The sequence below is a fragment of the Eumetopias jubatus genome, unplaced genomic scaffold, assembly GCF_037043125.1.
Source record: "Eumetopias jubatus isolate StellerSeaLion01/CBP00866 unplaced genomic scaffold, mEumJub1_p1.0 scaffold_7, whole genome shotgun sequence".
NCBI lineage: Eukaryota > Metazoa > Chordata > Mammalia > Carnivora > Otariidae > Eumetopias > Eumetopias jubatus.
This window is the reverse complement of record NW_028274813.1, coordinates 121,191,375-121,211,046: the sequence shown is the minus strand read 5'-3', so window position 1 is coordinate 121,211,046 and position 19,672 is coordinate 121,191,375. Positions and strand designations below refer to the sequence as shown.

At 45.2% G+C, this 19,672-nt stretch overlaps 2 protein-coding genes across 2 annotated transcripts in view; one reads left to right on the top strand and one right to left on the bottom strand.

Moving 5' to 3' along the window:
• TM6SF1 (transmembrane 6 superfamily member 1) overlaps positions 1–17,053 on the top strand; it is a 26,446-nt gene extending 9,393 nt beyond the window's left edge. The window contains 10 exon segments of the mRNA XM_088024923.1: positions 2,860–2,963; positions 4,576–4,658; positions 5,266–5,387; positions 7,120–7,224; positions 9,323–9,415; positions 9,600–9,719; position 9,810; positions 11,223–11,269; positions 11,271–11,321; positions 16,845–17,053. Coding sequence (XP_087881049.1) covers positions 2,860–2,963; positions 4,576–4,658; positions 5,266–5,387; positions 7,120–7,224; positions 9,323–9,415; positions 9,600–9,719; position 9,810; positions 11,223–11,269; positions 11,271–11,321; positions 16,845–17,036 — 918 coding nt within the window. The 3' untranslated portion in view covers positions 17,037–17,053.
• The window catches only part of HDGFL3 (HDGF like 3), a 90,764-nt gene continuing 85,996 nt past the window's right edge, over positions 14,905–19,672 (bottom strand). The window contains exon 6 of the mRNA XM_028089396.2: positions 14,905–19,672. Within this exon, the coding sequence (XP_027945197.1) occupies positions 19,667–19,672 (6 nt within the window). The 3' untranslated portion in view covers positions 14,905–19,666.

The window sequence follows — 19,672 nt, the reverse complement described above, 5'->3', positions numbered from 1 at the left end:
ATCACAATAAAGCAAGCCACGTGAAGTTTTTGGCTTCCCGATGCACCTAAAAGTTATAGTTACACTATACGGTAGTCTATGAAGTGTACAATAGCATTGTGTCTAAAAACCATACATACCTTAATATTAAAATACTTTTTTCTAAAAACTTGATTATTATCTGAGCTTTCAGCGAGTCCTCATCTTTTTGCTGGTGGAGGGTCTTTACCGTGATGTTGCTGGTTGCTGACTGATCAGGATGGTGGTTGCTGAAGGTCTGGGGTGGCTGTGGCAGTTTCTTAAAATAAGACAATAGTGAAGTTTGCCGAGGACAGGGAGAGAGAGGGAGGGATGCAGGTAGGCCAAGCGGTCAGACCACAGCCATCAATCACCATCTTATATGGGTACAGTTCTTGGGGCCCCCAGTCACAGTATTAACATCAGAGATCACCAGTCCCATATCACCATCCCAAATATAATAATAATGGAAAAGCTTGAAATATCGCCAGGATTACCCAAATGTGACCCAGAGACACACAGCGAGTAAATGATGTTGGAAAAATGGCCCCGGGAGACTTGTTTGACGCAGGGTTGCCACAAACCTTCAGTTTGTAAAAAACACAAAGTCTGCAATGCACAGTAAAGTGAAGGGCAATAAAACAAGGTCAGCCTGTACGCAGGGAAGAACTGGGTCTGGAAGCAGTCAGGGGAGTCCTCATTGAATTAGTGACACTGCTCTAGCATTTTTTCAAATGGCAATGACATTGGAAGGTAAAAATTTTCCAGATAGACGAGGAGGGTAGAGGGCATTCCAAGGAGAAGGGATGGCTTGATCAAGAGCTTGGAGGTGAGAAAAGGCAGGTGTCTCCCCATGGTCAGCCCAGGGTTCAGGTGTGCAGGGATGATGTTGAGTCCATTTGGGGACATGTGGAGTTTCAGGTGGTGGAGGGACATCCCGGCAGGTGTCCAGGTTGGCAGGGCTTTGCAGGTCTTGAGCTCAGAGGACCATTCCTGACAGAAATTTGGGGGCCATCTGAGTATAGACGGTACCTGAAGTCTTGCTCGGGAGAAAAGGGAGAGAGAAGACGGCCGAGGGTGGAGTGAGCGGACCTCTGGAGGCTGTGGCCAGAAGAGTCCCTGAAGCAGATTGTGAAGCCAAGAGGCAGACAGAACAGCTGGAGAGCCTGGGACCTCTGAGTCCAAAGAGTGGGGAGCTCTCGGGGAGGAGGCCTCGGGGAGGAGGGGGCTGCTGAAAGGGCACAGCGGTTGAGGTGTTGAGGGTGGCAAGTGGTGAGGCATGAGAAGGTGGGATGGGGTGTCGCTCTGGGAAGGCCTGCAGGGCCAGGTTCTGGGCGCCCGGCCGCCAGGCAGGGGAGGTGGGGCCGGGCCTGTGGGCGGCCCCCAGCTTTGGGAGGCTTTTGAGTGGAAGAGATGCGTTAGGAGCCAGGCCTCATGAGTCTTCATCTGGCAGGTGGATTGGAAAGAGAGGGAGACAGAGAGACCGTGTGGGCCTGGCTCCGTGAGGGGCGCTGAGGGCTTGAACAGGGCCATGTGCGGACAGGGAGGGTGGCCCGCAGTGACCTCAGAGAGAGAGAATTGACTGGACTTGCCCGCAGACCGCAGAGGAGAGAGGAGTGACAAAAATGGCCCTGTGGCTTTGAGCCAGGCGGGCTGGGTGCTGTCACCATTCATCGGGAGGCTGGGTGGGGCTCAGCGGAAGGCCGAAGCTGAGGAATGGAAGGAGTTCAGGGGCGTTTGGAGGGCCCTCAAAGGGCCGTCCAGTTAAAGACACCCATCAAACCACCAGGCGAGGCCGGCTTTGATGGCCAGGTGCGTAGGCGTGAACCATGAAGTCATGTCCAGTCATAGCATGTCGGAGAAGGGATGCGGGCCAGGCCCGGGCACGGAAGGCCAGCTGCCGCGGTACTCCTACCCGCTCCACGGTCCTCATGCCATCGGACGCGTGGGGAGTGATGACAGAGCGATCCCTGCCCCGGGAGCGTTGGGCTCCAGCGGGGCCCCCTCTTGGCCGCTGCCGACAGGACTGAGGGCGTCTCGGGGGGACGCAAGGCAGGAGAGCATGAACGTGGGAGCGAGGAGAAAGAACGAGGGGGCGTCAGAATGACATTAACCGCCCCTGCGAATTAGACCGTGACTTTCTGGGAGCTGTCTGGAAGAGGGAAACGTAGTGCGTCATACGAGCTCATGTTCGTAAAATTAAAAAATTTCTCAGGAGAAGTGTGGCTTTTCTTGATGATATGCTCCGTGCTAGGCATTCGCTATGTGGCCTTAGGCTGGTCCTGTGACCCCTTGGAACCCTGTTCCCTCATCTGTAGAGTGGAGTGAGTTGTGGGTCCCGTAGGGTGGCTGGGAAGGTCGAGGGGGTTGGGGTGCCTGTCTGTCTGTGTGCCCGGGTGTGGGCAAGATGTGCCTTCCTCAGCCTCAGCCCAACAAGCCTGGGGATCAGCACGCAGGCGAATGACGCAGGGCAGCTGGTGGCTGTGGCGGGCAGAGTCTTCTCCGGCCACCCCCTCCGGCCAGAGCCAATGCACCTTTGGTCCCAGATTTGACTTGGCCTCAGTGCATCAGCTGTGCAACCACGGTTGCCCATGATTCCACCTGCCTGGCGTCACTGTCCGCGTGCGTCCCCCAGAGGATGGCCAGGCAGGCTCGGGGCCATCCCACGGCAGACTCTGGCGACGGCGGCTCCAGGGTAAAGTTTGTGTGGGATTCCTGCATGGGACTGAGCCTAGGTTCCTCCTAGCAGACGAACACAAGCCAGCTCTGCTGTTCCACTTTACTTGAAATACAGGTCTGGTGTCCTGTGTGGAGATGTTTGAGTCCTCTTTACAGTAGACCCCTCTTTTACTCTTTCCTTAGGGTGAACCGCATCTGAACACCGCGTACGGGCACATGATCTGCTACTGGGACGGCTCTGCTCATTATCTAATGTATCTGGTGATGGTGGCGGCCATAGCGTGGGAGTAAGTCAGCCTGTCCGCCGGGTGTGCCCCTTTGCCAGCGTAGCAGCCAATACGCACATATGTAAGGAAACCAGACAGAGGGACAGGGGCACAGACAGGTACACACGCACGTGAAGATACACTCCACAGACGTGAGTTAGACGTGGTCAACACAAGTTCTTTTCCTGGCACTGCTGTCTTTTGAACATGTCCCCTTTGGATGATCCCCGGCCACGGGGACAGCTTGGGCAGACCCCTTACGCTTCTGACTCTGTTGTCCAGGAAGGACAGTCTCGTCTGCAGCTGGATCCTCGGGGATGTGTGTATATGCACGTGGGGCTAAAGAAAAAGGGGCAGAGTCTTACATGACGATTTCTGGTTTCTGGGGATCGGTGCCCTCAGTTCCGCTCTGCCAGGCTTGTTGTATGGAGCCCAGGGGTGGGCTCTTCGGAGACCCCTACCCCAGGAGACTGTGCGTGGCACAGAGGCCTGACGTGAGCAATGCTCTTGCTGGCTGAGTTCGTGGGACTTCCCCGCCCTTGGTGGGACACCCACGGCTGCTTTCTGCCGGCGTCCCTGTCACCCAGAACGTGTACCCTTTGTGGCAGGATCCTTTCAAGCCCAGCTACCTCCCCAGGCCTTCCCGTGGCTCCAGGTTGGAGAAAATGATGCATTCTTGTCCCAGATGAGGTGGAAATTCCGCATGACCAACTCCTTGCCCCATAGCCCTTGCCCCCTCAGTCGTGAGCTCAAGGACAGCTCCAGCTGAGTTTGGGACTCCTTCAGGTCCTAGCCTATCTCTTCATGAATGTTCCCAAGCCTCCAGGGCACACGGCAGGTATTTCGGAGAATGCCTGGACTCTGCTTGGAGGCGGCCAGGAGTGGGTTGGAGTTTCTTTGGCTCCATTAGAGAAGTTCTGCTGTGGAAGATTCTGGTTTGTTCTCCTGCTGACAATCCCAGTCATTGTGGACTGGCCTCCTGGGAAGTGGCAGCTCTTGGCTTGGGAGGTGGGGCAAGGCAGAAAGGTCCACCTCTGTTTCCCTTCAGAGAATCTCCCTGTGATCTCTCATGGCCCCTTATGGAGGTGGGGTAGCAGGGTTACCAGCTGAAAGAGCTTTTCGTCAACCTCGCCTATGAAGATTCAGGGTCTGTGTCCAGCTGCCCTGTTGGGGCTAGGTGGCACTTATGATCTTCATTGCTAGGGCTCTGGCCACAATTCTGACACCAGGGAAAGTCCACTTAACATCCTGTTACTCATACTTACAATGCTTTAAAATATGGGTCCAGTTTCCCTTCTGTTTTGAACCATCTTTTTCCTTTCCTGCAGTGAGTTTCATAGGACACAGTGAAGTGCAGGTCTCCCTGGACCGTGATTGACCATGTTGTAGTTTAACAGATGATCAGGGCAGCAAGCACAATTCCTATTCAAAGGACACAAAGAGGGTTCTATAATATATCACAGATGGAAATGAAATTTGACGACTAGGGCCCCTTAGAGTTGATTGATTACTATCGATTCAGTAAGTTGCGATTCGTACACTTTACTACTTAGGATAATGCTAATCATGTGGACCATCTTTTGCTAATAGTATTCTAAGACGAGTGCACTAAGCTGACATTTTTTCGTTGCAGGGAAAGTTATAGAACTATTGGCCTCTACTGGGTTGGATCTATTATCATGAGCATTGTTGTTTTTGTGCCAGGAAACATTGTGGGTAAGAAACTTTATCTTAACATTCACTTTCCTCTTCTGAAACAATGGGGGAGTGTTCGTAAACAGAGAAGCCGTCTTGGTTGTTATTCCAAGCTTACTGAAAAGCGGTTATGCAGAATCCTTCCTTATCTCCATCATTTCACCTGTTAAAAAATGCTTTTGAGCAACTTTCAGAAGTGTATGCTGAACGATTAGACAATCAGCGATTCCTGACATTTAGGATCTAGAGGGGGTATCTGTGTCTGTGGCTACCTGCGGTGTGCAAATATTTCTTACAACTTTTTGTATCATATGTAACTCTTGACACATTCGATAAATGTATTTGAGAACTAAGGCTCTCGAAAGCTAATGTGAAAGAAGTTATCATTTATGTGTGCCAACAATCAGGGTATTATATCAAATATTCTTTAAAAATACAGTAGCTAGGACATGCCTGGTAATGAGCACCTCGTAGCTTTAAATTGACCTGTTTCATTTGGTCTCATGAAGAATATGTCTGGTCCAACAGCACAGTGTTAATGACTTGAGGTGGGTGTCCTCAATGTTACTGGTGTTTAGAGATCTTTTTGGCAAACTTTTGACTTTCTCTCTCTCTTTCTTTTAAATAGGGAAGTATGGAGCCCGCATTTGCCCTGCTTTTTTCTTAAGCATACCATATACTTGTCTTCCTGTCTGGGCTGGTTTCAGAATCTATAATCAGCCATCAGAAAATTATAATTATCCCTCAAAGGTGATTTTATTATGTTAACTGTAACCTGTTCCCAAACTCACGGGGCTCACTCACATCTCCCGGCTACTGGATCAAACTGTGCCTCTGGGCACTGGAGGTCTGGGGCAGACCGTTTGCGTTGATTCTGTGCATTGGTCACACCTTAGTTACAGTGGCAGAGATGGTCTGTTTCTGTCTGAATACATTGGCTTCAACCGGCCAGGCTGTGCTTTCTGGACCTTCCTGTGCCCTGGGTCACATTGACTGTTCCCAACAGATCCTGTTTAGTGTGTGGAGTGTGTGGTTTGTCTGGGGCTGTTAATGCCCTGGTGTTTGAGCATCTGGGTACCTCTTGCAGAGATGCCAGTGCCTTTACAAGGGGAGGCTGGAGGGATCCTGCTGTTCGGGGTAGCACACACAGCCTCAGGGTCTAATTTACCAAGGGATCCAGGCACATGAAGACTGGCTACAGGACGTCTTCCGAGACACTTCCCTTCCATTCACAGCCAAGGTGGTCAAGGTGAAGCAATGCTGGCTGGGCAGGTACTCTGTTAAGGTCTTCATTTCTAAGCTAGTAACATCTAAGTTTCTCTTCCTTTTATAGGTAATAGATCCTTAAGCAAGATCCTTTAAGCAAAGTGATATATGGAAATACGAATCATCAGATCATCAGATCATCAGAACATGATTATTCAGTTGACTATAAGATTTACAGAATTCCTTAAAATGCATTGTAATTTACAAACACCTTATTTGTAAACAATGAGACACCTGCTGTGCACACTCGGGTGACGCACTGACATCCTTTTGAGGAACGAGGTGGTTGTTAAGAAGAAAAAGCAAATAGTACCCATCGTCCTGGGCTCCACAGCTTTTAAAAAAGTCTCCGCAGTCAGTGTTTCAACACTGTTCATGCCGGGAGACACAGGAAACTGTTACCATTTTTTAAATGTTCAAACACAGTGATGGCCAGGGGGAAATAGACATTGTCACACAGTGCTCATAGGAACATAAATCCAGACTCCCTCTGCAAGGCAATTTGGCGGTGTTATCAAGCTTAGCAAATTTAACCCCTTAGCCTAGTAATCTCACGTCGAAGGCCCTGTCCTCGGAAGGTCACCAGAGAGATGCGGTCAAAGATCTTTGCGCAGAATTGCTCACCATCACATTAACAGTGCAAGTGCCTTAAATGTCCAACACTGTGAGAGTGGCTGAAATATGGTCCTTCCACATGATACTACGTTTTAGAAGAGTTTTTAATAATGTGGGAAAGTGCCTGTAATATAGGTACCTGTTGAGGGTCCAAAGAACAAATACACAATTGGCTATATGTAAAGTCTTAATTTTGTAAAAAATAAATGTAGATCAGATAGATGATAGATAGCTAGCTAGCTCTGGAAAAGTATAGTGACTCTTAATAGTGGGTTGGGTTTATGGTTTACCTTACTTTTAAAATGAACATATCTTACATTTATAATCACAAAACTCCTATTGCAAGGAAAAAAAAATACGACTCTTAGAGCTCGAAGGGCCCTACAGGATGACCCAGCCCAATCTCACAGAGGAGCAAAGTGGAAGCAGAGAGGAGGCGGGACATGATTTTCGTAAGTTAGGCGGCTAGTGGTTTATGACACGCATCACCCGTCTGTTGAGTTCTCTCCCCATCCAGCACCATAGCGCTTAGGCGTCAGTAGTTCTTAGATTCTTCTTTGGCACTCTGGGCCTGCTCATTGGTTACGAACTCTTATTTTAGGTCATTCAAGAAGTCCAAGCCAAGGACCTGCTGAGAAGACCATTTGATTTAATGTTGGTCATGTGTCTCCTCCTGGCAACTGGATTTTGTCTGTTTAGAGGCTTGGTAAGCATCACAGATCGAAGTAACATTAAAAAAAGAAAAACATATATTTAATCAGACTTCCTAGTGCCCTCACAAAACATTCCTCCTGTTAGAGCCTGGAGACCCGGCCCCACTTGCTGCCACTCTCCCACATGCACCTCCTTCAGCTCCTTGGATTAAGCCCACCTGGAAGTCTCTTCCTTCCCCGATGTTAGGGTGCCCGAAAAATTAGCTGATAAGAGTCTCATTCTTTTGGTTTCTTTGCTGTTTCTGATTTAAATGTAAATGTCTTTGGGAAGGGTGGTACCTGAAGCCTCCAGTGACACTGTGGCACAGGGCTTGCGTTGTGCTCCCCGGAGTAGGGACATGGCATTGAGGAAGGGCCCAGAGTAAGGAGTTAGGATCCTGGCTATTTACCAGCTGTGTGGCCTTGGAAAAATGACTTAACCTCTTTGACCTCAGTTTCTTCTGCTATAAAATAACAGTACCTATCTTACGGTGCTGGTTTGAAGATTAAATAAGAGAATAAACATCGACCACTTATGGGGGCCTTATACGTGGTGAGTGTTCACTACTTGGGGTTACTAGTTACTATTTTTTTCTTAATATTTAATTTATTTATTTGAGAGAGAGAAAGTGCGAGAGAGAGAGAGAGCACAAGCAATGGTGAGGGAGAAGCAGGCTGCCCATCAAGCAAGGAGCCTGACGTGGGACTTGAGCCGAAGGCAGACTCTTAACTGACTGAGCCACCCAGATGCCCCACTTGTTACTATTTTTATTGATGGATGATCCTTTGCAATGCTTAGTTTCATGATTTATTCTTAGTGGAAACGAATTTCAGCAGCCAGAATCATATGGGTAACTATATTCAGCCTCAGTGACGATTACTCTTCTAAGCCTGCTGGCTTGCACAACAGTTGGGGAGCCGAGTGGCAAGTGTGAACTGATGTAGCTGACTGTCTTGGGGTCTTTGAACCATATACTCTGTGTGGCTGGCTGGGTTCAGAGCGAGAAGCTGTCTTAAGAGCGGTCTCCATCAGTAAATCAGGCATTGCCTGGAGTGGAGTCAGCTAATAGGAGGAGTGGCACAGGGAAGGGATGTGAAGGAGAGAGCAGAGCCGTAGGCTTTGCTCAGAGCACAGAGCAGTAAAACTGCTTTTTTCCCCTAAGTAATCTCCATGCCCAACATGGGGCTTAAACCCATGACCCCGAGATCAACAGTCATACACGCTACCGACTGAGCCAGCCAGGCGTCCTTAAAACTGTTCTTTGGTTAGTTTGCTCTAATTCCCAAAGTGAAAAGAACAACAGTAACAACAAAAATGAGCCCCAGCTGTATTCTTGCATAGCCGTATCCATTCTGTGCACCAGAAAGATGTGTGCACGTGGGCGGGACTTTTGCAGACGGGCTTTTAAGTTTGGGCCCATTTTTTACCAACTCTGCCACTGGCCCATGTTCACAGATGCTATCTAGACGGGACAGCATTTATGGCCAAGGACATGAGGAGTGATGCAGGAGGGAGGGGACTCAGAGGGGACCTGGCTGGTTACGTGCCAGAGAGACTCTGTCTCTTCTGTGGCCAAGAGCCTGCTGTGACCAACTCTGCTCCGCTCCCTTTCAAAGTGGACACAGGATGTGGCTTCACATAGGAGGACCCTGCTTTCAGATCACCCTCTACTGCCCCCAAAGGCCCTGTGCTCCGTGAGCCACTGGAGAGAGGAGGAGGCAGTTTCTTAAAGTCTGCAATGCATAGTAAGATGAATTTGGTCTAGGAATGTGCTTTTCTTCCCGCAGAACAGCTGGCTAGCTATTTATTCCCAGGAAAAGTGAAACTGGTAATCTAGCACGAGCTGTGTTTTGGCCAGTGGAAATCTAGATACTTAGGAGGTACCCAAGAATAGAGCATTAGTTATTTCCTGCTCTACTGTTAACTTCTTCATCTCCTTCGAGTTGATCTGTAGAATATTTCTTTTCTTTCACTGATGAGCTTCTATGATACACAGTTTTTGTTAAATAGCAAAACAGCTTGTGGCTGAACCTGGAACATTCAGCCCTCTCAGCAAACGGTGAGAATCAGATGTGATTGTAACTTTATAACGAATTCGTTTTTGTTCCCAGATTGCTTTGGATTGCCCGGCTGAGCTCTGCCGATTTTATACGCAATTTCAAGAGCCCTACCTAAAGGATCCTGCTGCTTATCCTAAAATCCAGGTCAAGTAGTTATGAAGCCCATGGTCTTTCTGAAATTAATGTTCATTCTTTAAGAATGGGAACGTGTGGACCCATGTAGGAAATGGGAGTTAATATTCTCAGAGATAAAAATGTTCATCTTTGGTGCTTTTCGTCGGGCCAGGCTGTGAAGTTGCTGATGATGTTATTTCTCTGTTCAATGCAGATGCTGGCCTATCTGTTCTATTCTGTCCCTTACTTTGTGACTGCGCTTTATGGCTTAGTGGTTCCTGGATGCTCCTGGATGCCTGACATAACACTGATGCATGCCGGAGGTCTAGCTCAGGTACTAAACATACGCTCTGTTCAGAACGTCTGCTGGGGATCTGGCTGTCATTGCCGAGAATCTGAGAAACATCTCTGCTTGGTGTTTAAGGGTGGGTGGGAAGCAGGCCCTAGACTCGTCCCCTTTTTTCTGCAGTTCTTTGGGAGACATTTCTGCATATGCATGTTATTCAGATCTTGCAATAACTACGTGGTAGCTGTGGCAGCCAGCTCTACAGGTGAGGAAGCTGAGGCCCAGTGAGGTTAATGGCGTGTCCCAGGTCACACACACAGCAAGGGGCACCGTTGGTGCCCAGTGCTGTCTCCCGGTCTCTGAACACCATGGCTACTAAACAAGAATTGAGAGCCGTCATCTTTGAGATGTCTGTCTCACACCGAAGATGTCAGAATTCTGTTGTGCCGCACTGCACTGAGCCAGGGAAACTGGGTTTGAGAACATCCTGTTCCCAGTCATGCCATTCCTTCCCCCTGCTACTCAGTCAAGGCCCTGGCCTCGAGCACGGGTTCAGTGAATGCTTATTTCACTGAACTGGAAATACAATTATCTATGGAAGTGTATTATTACCCAAAGTACATTTTTACAAGGTAACAGCAAGACAAACTGATCTTATGAACAAGGAAGAAAATTATTAAATAATTTTATCTTTTCCCCCTTCTCACTATAAATAAAAAAGAAACAAATGAATCCATCTTGTAAAATCATTCTCTTGCATCTTGCTCTTTTCGAGCAGGCCTCAGAATGAGGCTCATGTGGAAGCGGCCAGAACATACAGTTAATTTTAGTCATGGTGCAGGACCTGGGACAGTACAACAGCACTCTGCCATTTACAGGCTGGAAAAACAGCTATAGGATTCATGGGTTAATACTTTAGGCTCTTCCCAGTCTGAGGTAATTCTCAATTACAGAATTTGAGTATTAGTATCAAAAAAGTTGGTACAGCCTCCGGAAGTAAGGGTTCCTGTTCTTTCCTTGAAGGACTTAAGAGGGAAGAGAACTAATATTTACCCTCTTGGCAGACCTCTGAATAGCCGATTCCTTAGGCCAGGGTTTCAGCCTTTATTTCCATATCTTCCAATACCAACTATAAGCTGACTTCCAATTTTCTGTCTTTAGGCCAGACTGTTCCCAGACTCCTAGACCTAATCCCAGACTCAGTCTTTTCACTTGGCTGTCTTGGAGTTAGTGTCTAAAATAGGACTCCTGACCTTCCCTACACCTTACCCCCATTTCCACCATCCCTGCAAACAGCCCTTCCCATTCCCTCACCCCTACATCTAGCCCGTCACAAGGCCCAGTTAGTTCTGCCTCCATAGGAATCTGCAAACCCAGCGCTTACGCTCATGGTCCCACAGTGGTCTGCACTCTCACCTCCTTACTTTACGGGAGGCAAAGCAGGCTAAGTGTTGTACTTACTTATCTGTAAGGATGGGCTGTGTGCTCTGCTGGAGTAGGAAATACACAGGGGCTTAACACAATGAAGTCTCCTTTCTTGCTTGGGCAAAGATCACGTGGGATATTTTCAAGAGCCAGGCCTGGCACCAACCCAACTGACTGCACGGGAAGCAGATGAATGTGGGCTTCCTGTGTGCCCCAGAAGAAACAGTGTGACAAACACAGCATTACCCCTGCAGTTTTGTTTTGTTTTTTTAAAGCCTTACTTAAAAGATAAGCAAGCAGAGGCTCAGGGCAGTTTATTACTTGCCTGGGGTCAGAGTTACTAAATAGCAGAAGAGGGATCTGGAATCCTGTCTGACCCCAATGCCCACATTCTTCTCCACTGATGTCCTTACTCTTCTCACGCAGATGTTAGGGGCGGTGGGGTCCTACAGCACAAAGCCAGACCTCGAAGCCAGACCTCGTATGGGCCTGGAGGAGCAGGAGAGCCTCTGGGGGGTGGGAGGCGGGGACACAGCGTGCGCCGTGTTAGGCCCGGGAAGTGTTTAGGTGCTGCCGCGGGCAGCAGGTCAGAGGGTGGAGTAAGCCTTGGCTTTTGTTTTCCTGGCCTTACCCTCCACGCTCCCCAGGAGGGCCTCCTACCAGCCTCACCCTCACCAGTCCCCTCCTTGCAGGATTAGCTTGCTCAGAGTTGGACGCAGTTGCCACCCCTCTCCAGGCCCTGTACCTGGGTCTGCCCCATAGTGGGCCCCGCTGCAGGAGCACGGACCGTTGTCATCGAGGGGGCTGACAAGAGTGAGGCCACTGTTGGACCGAGCCAGGCGGACAGTGGGCAGTCAGGAGGCTCGGGAAGGTCACACCTTGGGGGCCAAGGGGCGCCAGAAGCCATAGCACTAAGACTAACCCCGGACTGTACCTGCCGGTGAGGGCCAGGCCTGCAGACAGGCTCTGTGGCTCCGGCCAGGCGGTTCGGGGAAGGGCGGTGGGGCCAGTAGAGCCCTGGGCAGCAGTAGGGGCTTCAGCCAGACCCCAGGCCTTGCCGGAATCCTTGGGCTCATCCACCACTGCCCAGTTTGACAAGGTAGCTGGAGGCTACAGACCAGAGCCTGCAAATGTCAGGAGGAGGTTTCTCCCAACCCAGAACGGTGTCATCTGAGAACTGGGTGTCTGACAGTCCCACGCCTCTGGGCTGGGCTTTAATATCTATCTACTCAGAGTGTTTAACCAAAGGAAAAGTTACAAATCACACTGGAACCAAAGTGCCCATGATGAGACTGTTGAATTCCAGGTATGTGATTGGTTTTCTACCTGGCCGATACTGGCTTATGAAAAGAATTCTCGCCTTGGGAGGGCATCTGACACTCACAGAAAACACCCTCCCTAACCCAACTTGCATCCCTCGCCTGCTAAAACTGCCATTCCTCATTTAGAAGCTTTGTGCACTCACGATCCCACTAACTTTATCAAAGTTTGCATTTCTTGAAAGGCCTAGTGAACTCCCAAGACTGTGATTTAGTAAGAAAAAAATCTTTGAAAAATTTCTAGATCAGTACAAGTCCATGGAAAACGTGTTAAGTTCTTACTGGATCCCTGATTTCAGATTCTGTAGGAATCTGCCAAATCTGCTGTCTTCAGAAATCAAAAACGTCCATCAAAAAGTAAAATAAAATCAGATAAAACCAGGACACATTTTACACCAAAGAGCCAGTGGGGACTTATTCGTAACTCAATTGTCTTTTCCTATAAAATTCCTATCGTAGGATTGAAGTTGCAAGTCTAGTTTGAAAAATATTGCAGCCTGCTTAGATCCACTTATTAGTACCTTCTAGCAACTGAAGAATTTTTCTCTGCTAAAATATCACTGAACATTAGAAGAAAATAATCTGGTCAATATGATTAAGAGCACGAGCACTGGAGAGGCTGTGTCGTATCTCAGCCTGTCCCTGAGGAGCTCGTGACCTTCGCCACCTTGGATTCCTCCGCTGTGAAAGTTAGGATAATACAGGAGCTTTCTCCTAAAGCTGCTGGGAGGGGATTAAATAAGGGCATATGTGTAAAAGGCTTACAACAGTGCCTGGCACAGAATGCGCTGTGGGTCTTTGTTGCTGTTCTTGTTGGTTTAAGATTCCCAACAGGAGTCTAGAGGAAGTGCCTTGTGCTGCTCAGGAGATTCATTCATCTGTAGCCACATGTGTAACAGTTATTATTACCTAAAGATCAGAGAGACTGGGAGAGAGCTTTGGGATAGACTCGCAGTGGGTTTGTCAGGGAGCCTGCTGCCCATCCAGTGCCACCCACGGCCCTGGAAGCAGGAACAGTCCCCCCTGGGTCGGGCAACACCCCTTCCCACTTGCTGCTCAGACTCTCCCACTCCCTGGCTACAGCGGATGCTGTGTACTTCCTCACAAAAGGGTCTGTAAGCTTATCTGTGGGTAATTTGGTTGTAGAGTTGACTCTCCTGGAGGCGAATTTTTGTTTTTTTTCGTTATGGAAACCTTTAGGAAATACCTGAAAGATTTCGGAAGAACATGGATAATTGGGATACTAATGCAAAGCCTATTTTAATAGTTTGCTTCAAGTGTAAGTCATCAGAAAACATCTTTATTTAATATTAAAATTAGACTTTGGGTTTAATGTCTTCACATGATTATCCTTTGGTGGAGACAGATCGTCTTGAAATTGTCAAAAAGGTCAGCAAGAGCATCTAAAAACAAAGAGCCCACCTGAGTTCTCAACAAAGTAGAATTTCAGATCACGAACAGGCGACTCTCTTGGCACTGCCCTAAGCACTCCACAAAGATCAGCTCATTGAACAGGCACAGCAATCCTTATGAGGTAGGCTCCATTATTATCCTACTTTTATAGATGAGGAAGCCAAAAAGGTTACATACCTAACCCAAGGTCATACTGCCAGTAGAGATGGGCTCCGACACTGGTGGTCTGGTTCCAGATGCAGTGTTCTTAACCCCTGGACTGTGCTGCCCAGAAAGCCCTAAGAAGTGACCCAGTGCCGGGTTAACGACTTACACTGTGTCGGCCCAATAGCCTGGCTGTTGTTCCAGCATTGGTTCTGGCCTATGATACTTATGTGGACACATGATACTCTTTCAGCTCTTCTTTCTGGAACCAAGATCATGATTTTTTAGTCATCCTTTCCATGTTGTCTCTAAATACAAGAAAAGGGAGCTAGTAAAATTTAACCGTTCTTGGCTTTTTTTTTTTTTTTGCCTCATTTTCCATTCTAATCATCCATTAAAAAAAAGTCAAAGCATATCTTGTAAATTTACTTGAGGTGGAAGCTGATTTAGAATGGCAAGAAAGAGGATTAGTGCCTCCCAACGTCAGATCACTGAACTTGGCAGAAGTTTCTGGGCTCCACAAGTTGTACCTATGATCCTGGGTGACAGTCAGCTCAGCGGCAGTGAGCCCAGAGCCCCTGGATACCAACCCAGGTGCCAGGCTGAGCTCTCGGTCCTTCCATCGGCAGGCCTTGTGTGCTGGGGGAGGGCACCGTTCTCAGCAAGACGGGGTTTTTCTGAAGCCTGGGGAGGAAGCAGTGGTTGGGTGCTGACTCAGCAGGAGGTGTGGCCACTGTAAAGACACCTGTTAGAGCTGCAGGCACTGCCAGAAACCGCAGAACACTGGCCTTAGGCTTCTCTCACCTGCAGACACCTCTTTGCATTAGAAATGTAAATAGGTAATTCTGGAGAAGGCAGGCCTACCAAAATAGGTATAAAAATAGAGAAATGCTTTGTAGAACCTTTCTGTACTTTGACAGTCACAAGACCAATGTTGTTTAATGTTTATTGAGCTCTAACAATTTGAGAGGCGCCACACAAAACATTAGACACAGTACCTGCCCGGTGGGCTTACAATCTAATCTAAGGACATGATCATTTTGTAATGTTGCCATGATTTTGCTGTTTTTTGAAAATGAGGTATTAACTGCACTGGGGAGTGCAGGAAAAGAGCCTACGGAATCACTGACTTTTTATGCAGGTTTCCCTATGCAAGTAGGCATGATTGCTCATATTAATCTCTCAAAGTATGGTTGGCATTTCCCCAAACCTGGTGATTTTTGTCATGTGTACAAGTGTCTATAAAGACAAAGACACCAAACCCACATTTCTGAAGATCAAGGTTCATATCTAGCCTCTAGTCCAGAAGTTTGGTTATACTATTCAGAAAAACACTGTTATTCAAAAGAAGCCCGAGGGAAAAACAGCAACAGGGGCCAAGCTCCTGATCAGTGCTCCTAGAACTACCCAAGAGCGGCTCCTCGGAGCAGCCTCTCCAGTACCCTTTACTCACAAGGCTGTTTGTCTTCAGAGCCCGGAGATGGAATGCTTACCATCTGTGGGGTGCCCTCTGGGCCTCTGCCTGGGGGACATGTGCTTGAGGGCAGAGCCCTCACGGAGCCTCATGGATCACAGTGCAGACAGAGGTGGACAGTTTCTGTGTTGGTCCTTGGTAACACACCACACTAATTTTTTTATCTCCAGAGAGTAGCAAAACTGTACTGTGAGGTCCCCGGAATGTATCAGTAATTTGTAAAAATGTAGCCTATTAAAGTACCTGTCACTGATACAGATCCATACACATGCTGCCAATGAAAGCTTGTCCTTTTCTTCTCTTGGTAAAGTCAAGTGCTAAGGAACACTTTTATCTGTTAACCACTTAGCAGAATAAACTGATTTCATACAGAAGGAAGTGTAAGAACTTATACGTATTTAAAGCAAATTAGTTTTTCATTCTTATTCTGTGACTTCTTTAGGTCATAATATCTTCTCTCTTTACTTTGATCCTGATGAACTAATAATTCATCACTTGTTATATTTAGAACCAATCCTTTATTCACATATAGCTTAGATTTCCAGACTCCAGGGTTGCATTTTGTAACAATATGAGAATCCTGAGGAAATCCTCACACAGAAGCCTTTTCTAATACAGTTTTCCCCTGTGCTTATGAAAAGTATCAAAAAAGATACATTCTGAATGTACGTTATGAACAAGTATATAAGTACAAATGGGAAGCTCTAGCCTCAGGTTATGCTGACAAGCCATACTTCTAAATAAATTAGAATTTGATTTGCCTACATGTACATTTACCATTTTATAAAGAGCAACCACAGTCCTACCCCCACCCAAGCTGGTAACAACCTTACTTACAAAACAACCCTTAGTATTTTTTAAAGTTGCATTAAAAAAAAATACATGAAGAAATAAACAGAAAATATATAATGAAGGGCTTTGAGCTCTTGTTGCAAGGAATAGGTAAAAAAGACTGATTAATGAAGCTGAGGTCCTCAGTGCTTCTCTTTAAATAGCTGTATTAAAAATATTTTCACTTTTTAAACTCTGTACTTTCTTCATTTGTATTGGAACACATTTAGTAAGCCACAATGAGTGCCTGTATAGATCTCCAGAATGCAAATCAGAAGGAAAAAAACCCTGAGATTTTATTCAATTTTTTAAATTGAGCACTAATGTTTGGTAAGGGGCACTGGATGGGTGATAAAGCCACACTAAGGAAGGTTTACTTTATTTGAACAGTTATGTTAAGACTGGCCCTAAATTCAGTGAAATCCTGAAGACTATGGATTGTTTGAGAGAATACTGGTTTTGAGGGCACAGGAAACATGGTCTGAATGAGTCATCCAGAACACACTGTGAATCCAACTGAACACAGAATTCATGCTTACCTCCCCCCTTTTTCTTTAAATGCAACAGGCTCAGTTTTCTCACATCGGTGCTTCTCTTCATGCTAGAACTGCTTATGTCTACAGAGTCCCCGAAGAAGCGAAAACCCTTTTTCTAGCATTAAACATAGCATATGGAGTTCTTCCTCAGCTCTTGGCCTATCGTTGTATCTACAAACCAGAGTTCTTTATAAAAACAAAGGCAGATGAAAAAGTTGAATAAAGATATTATTTCATGTTCTTCCTCTCTAGATTACAGACTTTTGTTATCCTGGTACTGATATTTTGTCCCATTTCACTCCCTTCCTATTCAGGAATACTTATGAATACATAAATTCTTGCTCTGCACTGTATGTGTGAGCTCTCATATGGTTTTGTGTGGGTAAATTTTCATTTTTTGAAGGAAAAGTGAAGTTGAGAAACAGCTTCTTTAAAGAAATATATTCAAAATTACTTGTGAATAAGCTTGACCTTCTATTTCAATATTCTGTTTGCACATATTAAATATAACTGTAAACAATTACAACTTAGCTCCTACAATAGTGAGCATGAAAATGAACTATTCAAAAGTGAATATGGCCTATGCATATTAAAAAATTCCAAACAGCAAATACATACTGGAGAGATACTTTGGGCATATAAGATATATATGCGTCATTATTAACCTCAATATAAAAAGCAAATCATCACAATATTTTAAAATGTTATTTGAAATATGTTTTCCCAAGGAAAGTATATTATTTACTGCTGTTTTAAGAACTGCTTTTAATAAAATTTTTTTGTGAGTCTAAATAGCTAAGGAGGGATCGATAACTTTATCATTACTCTTAATGAATACTAGTTTTACTGGTGACTGGAAATATTTCTATTGTATTTCTGTGTATATTTTTAATAAATTTTTTTTGGCCTTTTATGAAAACAAATCTTATTAAATTTGACACATTTTGTAATTTTTTTTCAGAAACAGTTTTGGAGTCTTTAGGATTTTTATTTTAAAAATCTGTCAGTTACATGTTCCAATTCAAAATGTCATCTCCATTCTCCTTATGTTTTAGTGTGAGCAATGAAGAGGACTTTTGATGAATTAATTAAATTTCATTAATTTAAGATTGAATTAAAACTCTCAAAATTAAAAAGTACTTTTCAAGGAAAAAGAACTGGAGTGGCATCCCTACTATCTTTTAATGAACTTTTCATATTTGGAACTATGAGTATAGAGAAAAATTAATATTTGTTAAGCGAGAGAAACAACCTAAAAATACAGCCGCCTTCTCAGTGCCCTAGAGGGTTAAGCAGACTGGTGCTTTCATGCACTCGGCTGCCGTAACCACCACCACCATCCACCAGCACCAGCCCCATCCTCAATGGCCCTGGGCCTTTAGAACGTCTCACATTTTCTCTTCATGTTATTTATTAGCTCCTCACCAAAATAAGAAAACAAAAAGAAAATGGGAATTGAAACCAATGCATGGGTAATGTCAAGTGTGCGAATTTAGGGTCCACTGAGCTGGTAAATATTATCTGAGATGTGCGAGCAATAGTGTACCATTCCTTTCCCTCCCCCACGTTTACAAAAAACCTAAAACCCAGACAGTGTTTAAAAAAAAAAAAGAAAGAAAGAAAAAGAAAACCCTCACCTGCACTTGATTCTATTGTCAATTTGCTGTTAACAATTTTTGCTTTAATATATGAATTACATTAATACCTCACATTACATAGATGAAGCCAAATTACACTAACTTCGTTGTTTACAACCTCAAATCTTACTCCCAGTACACATTCCAATAAATTTATTCTGTAAAAACAATACATTTTTTTGTTTTTGATTTTTTTTTTTTACAGTAAATTTTTCAACTACAAACCTCGAATACGCGAAAGATGTTCCAAGGACAAGCATAACAGGATTGATAAAACCCAAACTGACTAAGTGTGTTCTCACAATATAAGCTGGCATAAAAATAAATAAAATTCTCTATTATCACAATAGCAACAATAATGTACACATAATAATGGTTTGTGGATGAATATCAACTATTCTAATTCTAGTTCCAAAAGAAAACAATGGTTCATTTAAAAGTCAATGCTTTGTCTGGTTTCCCATAGGGCTACTGCTGATTCCAGCTTTAAAATGTAAATTATCCACCTTGAGTGATTAGCTCAAATTGTATTGGCATTGGGGAAAAAATAAATCATTGCCTTTATTTTGGAATAACACAAAAGACTCACTAACTTCACATATAAAAACTGAGTTTGTGTACGTAACAATATGAGTTGAGAAGTATAAGCTGTTGACTAGCTATTTCTAATACGGAATAGATATTTTACAGTATGATTAAACTTTACACATGGCCTCAAAACTGAAGGACAATTTTAATTTCATCTTCAATATGCCAACATTATGTGTTTAGGAACTGGTTCCTGGGTTCTGTCACAGAGAGGAAATCCCTTAAGCATTATGTTGAGTGGTCATTTTTTAAAAATGCTAATTTATATTTAATGGGGTGTCTGGTGATAGTGGAGTAAAGGCAGGAGAATGATGAATGTAACTGCCTTGATAAAAGGATCCTAGACATGTATAAGTCTGTGCAAAAATCTTGATAATCCTTAGTGGTTAAGGGCAACTTCATGCAACCAAATAACATGAAATTAAATCAATAACCTTAAAAAAGGCTAAAATGTCTTTTTTTCCCCCAAACACAACAGAGAGGAATGTGAATAATGTACATACAAACTGGGGTTCTGTCAGTGACAACAAGGAATATGTGTTGGTTCATATCAAATCCAAGATTATTAGACAACCAAATGTATAACCTTCTTGTGGTTTCTCTTAATATGCAGCATTCATTATGGTAGTTAGGT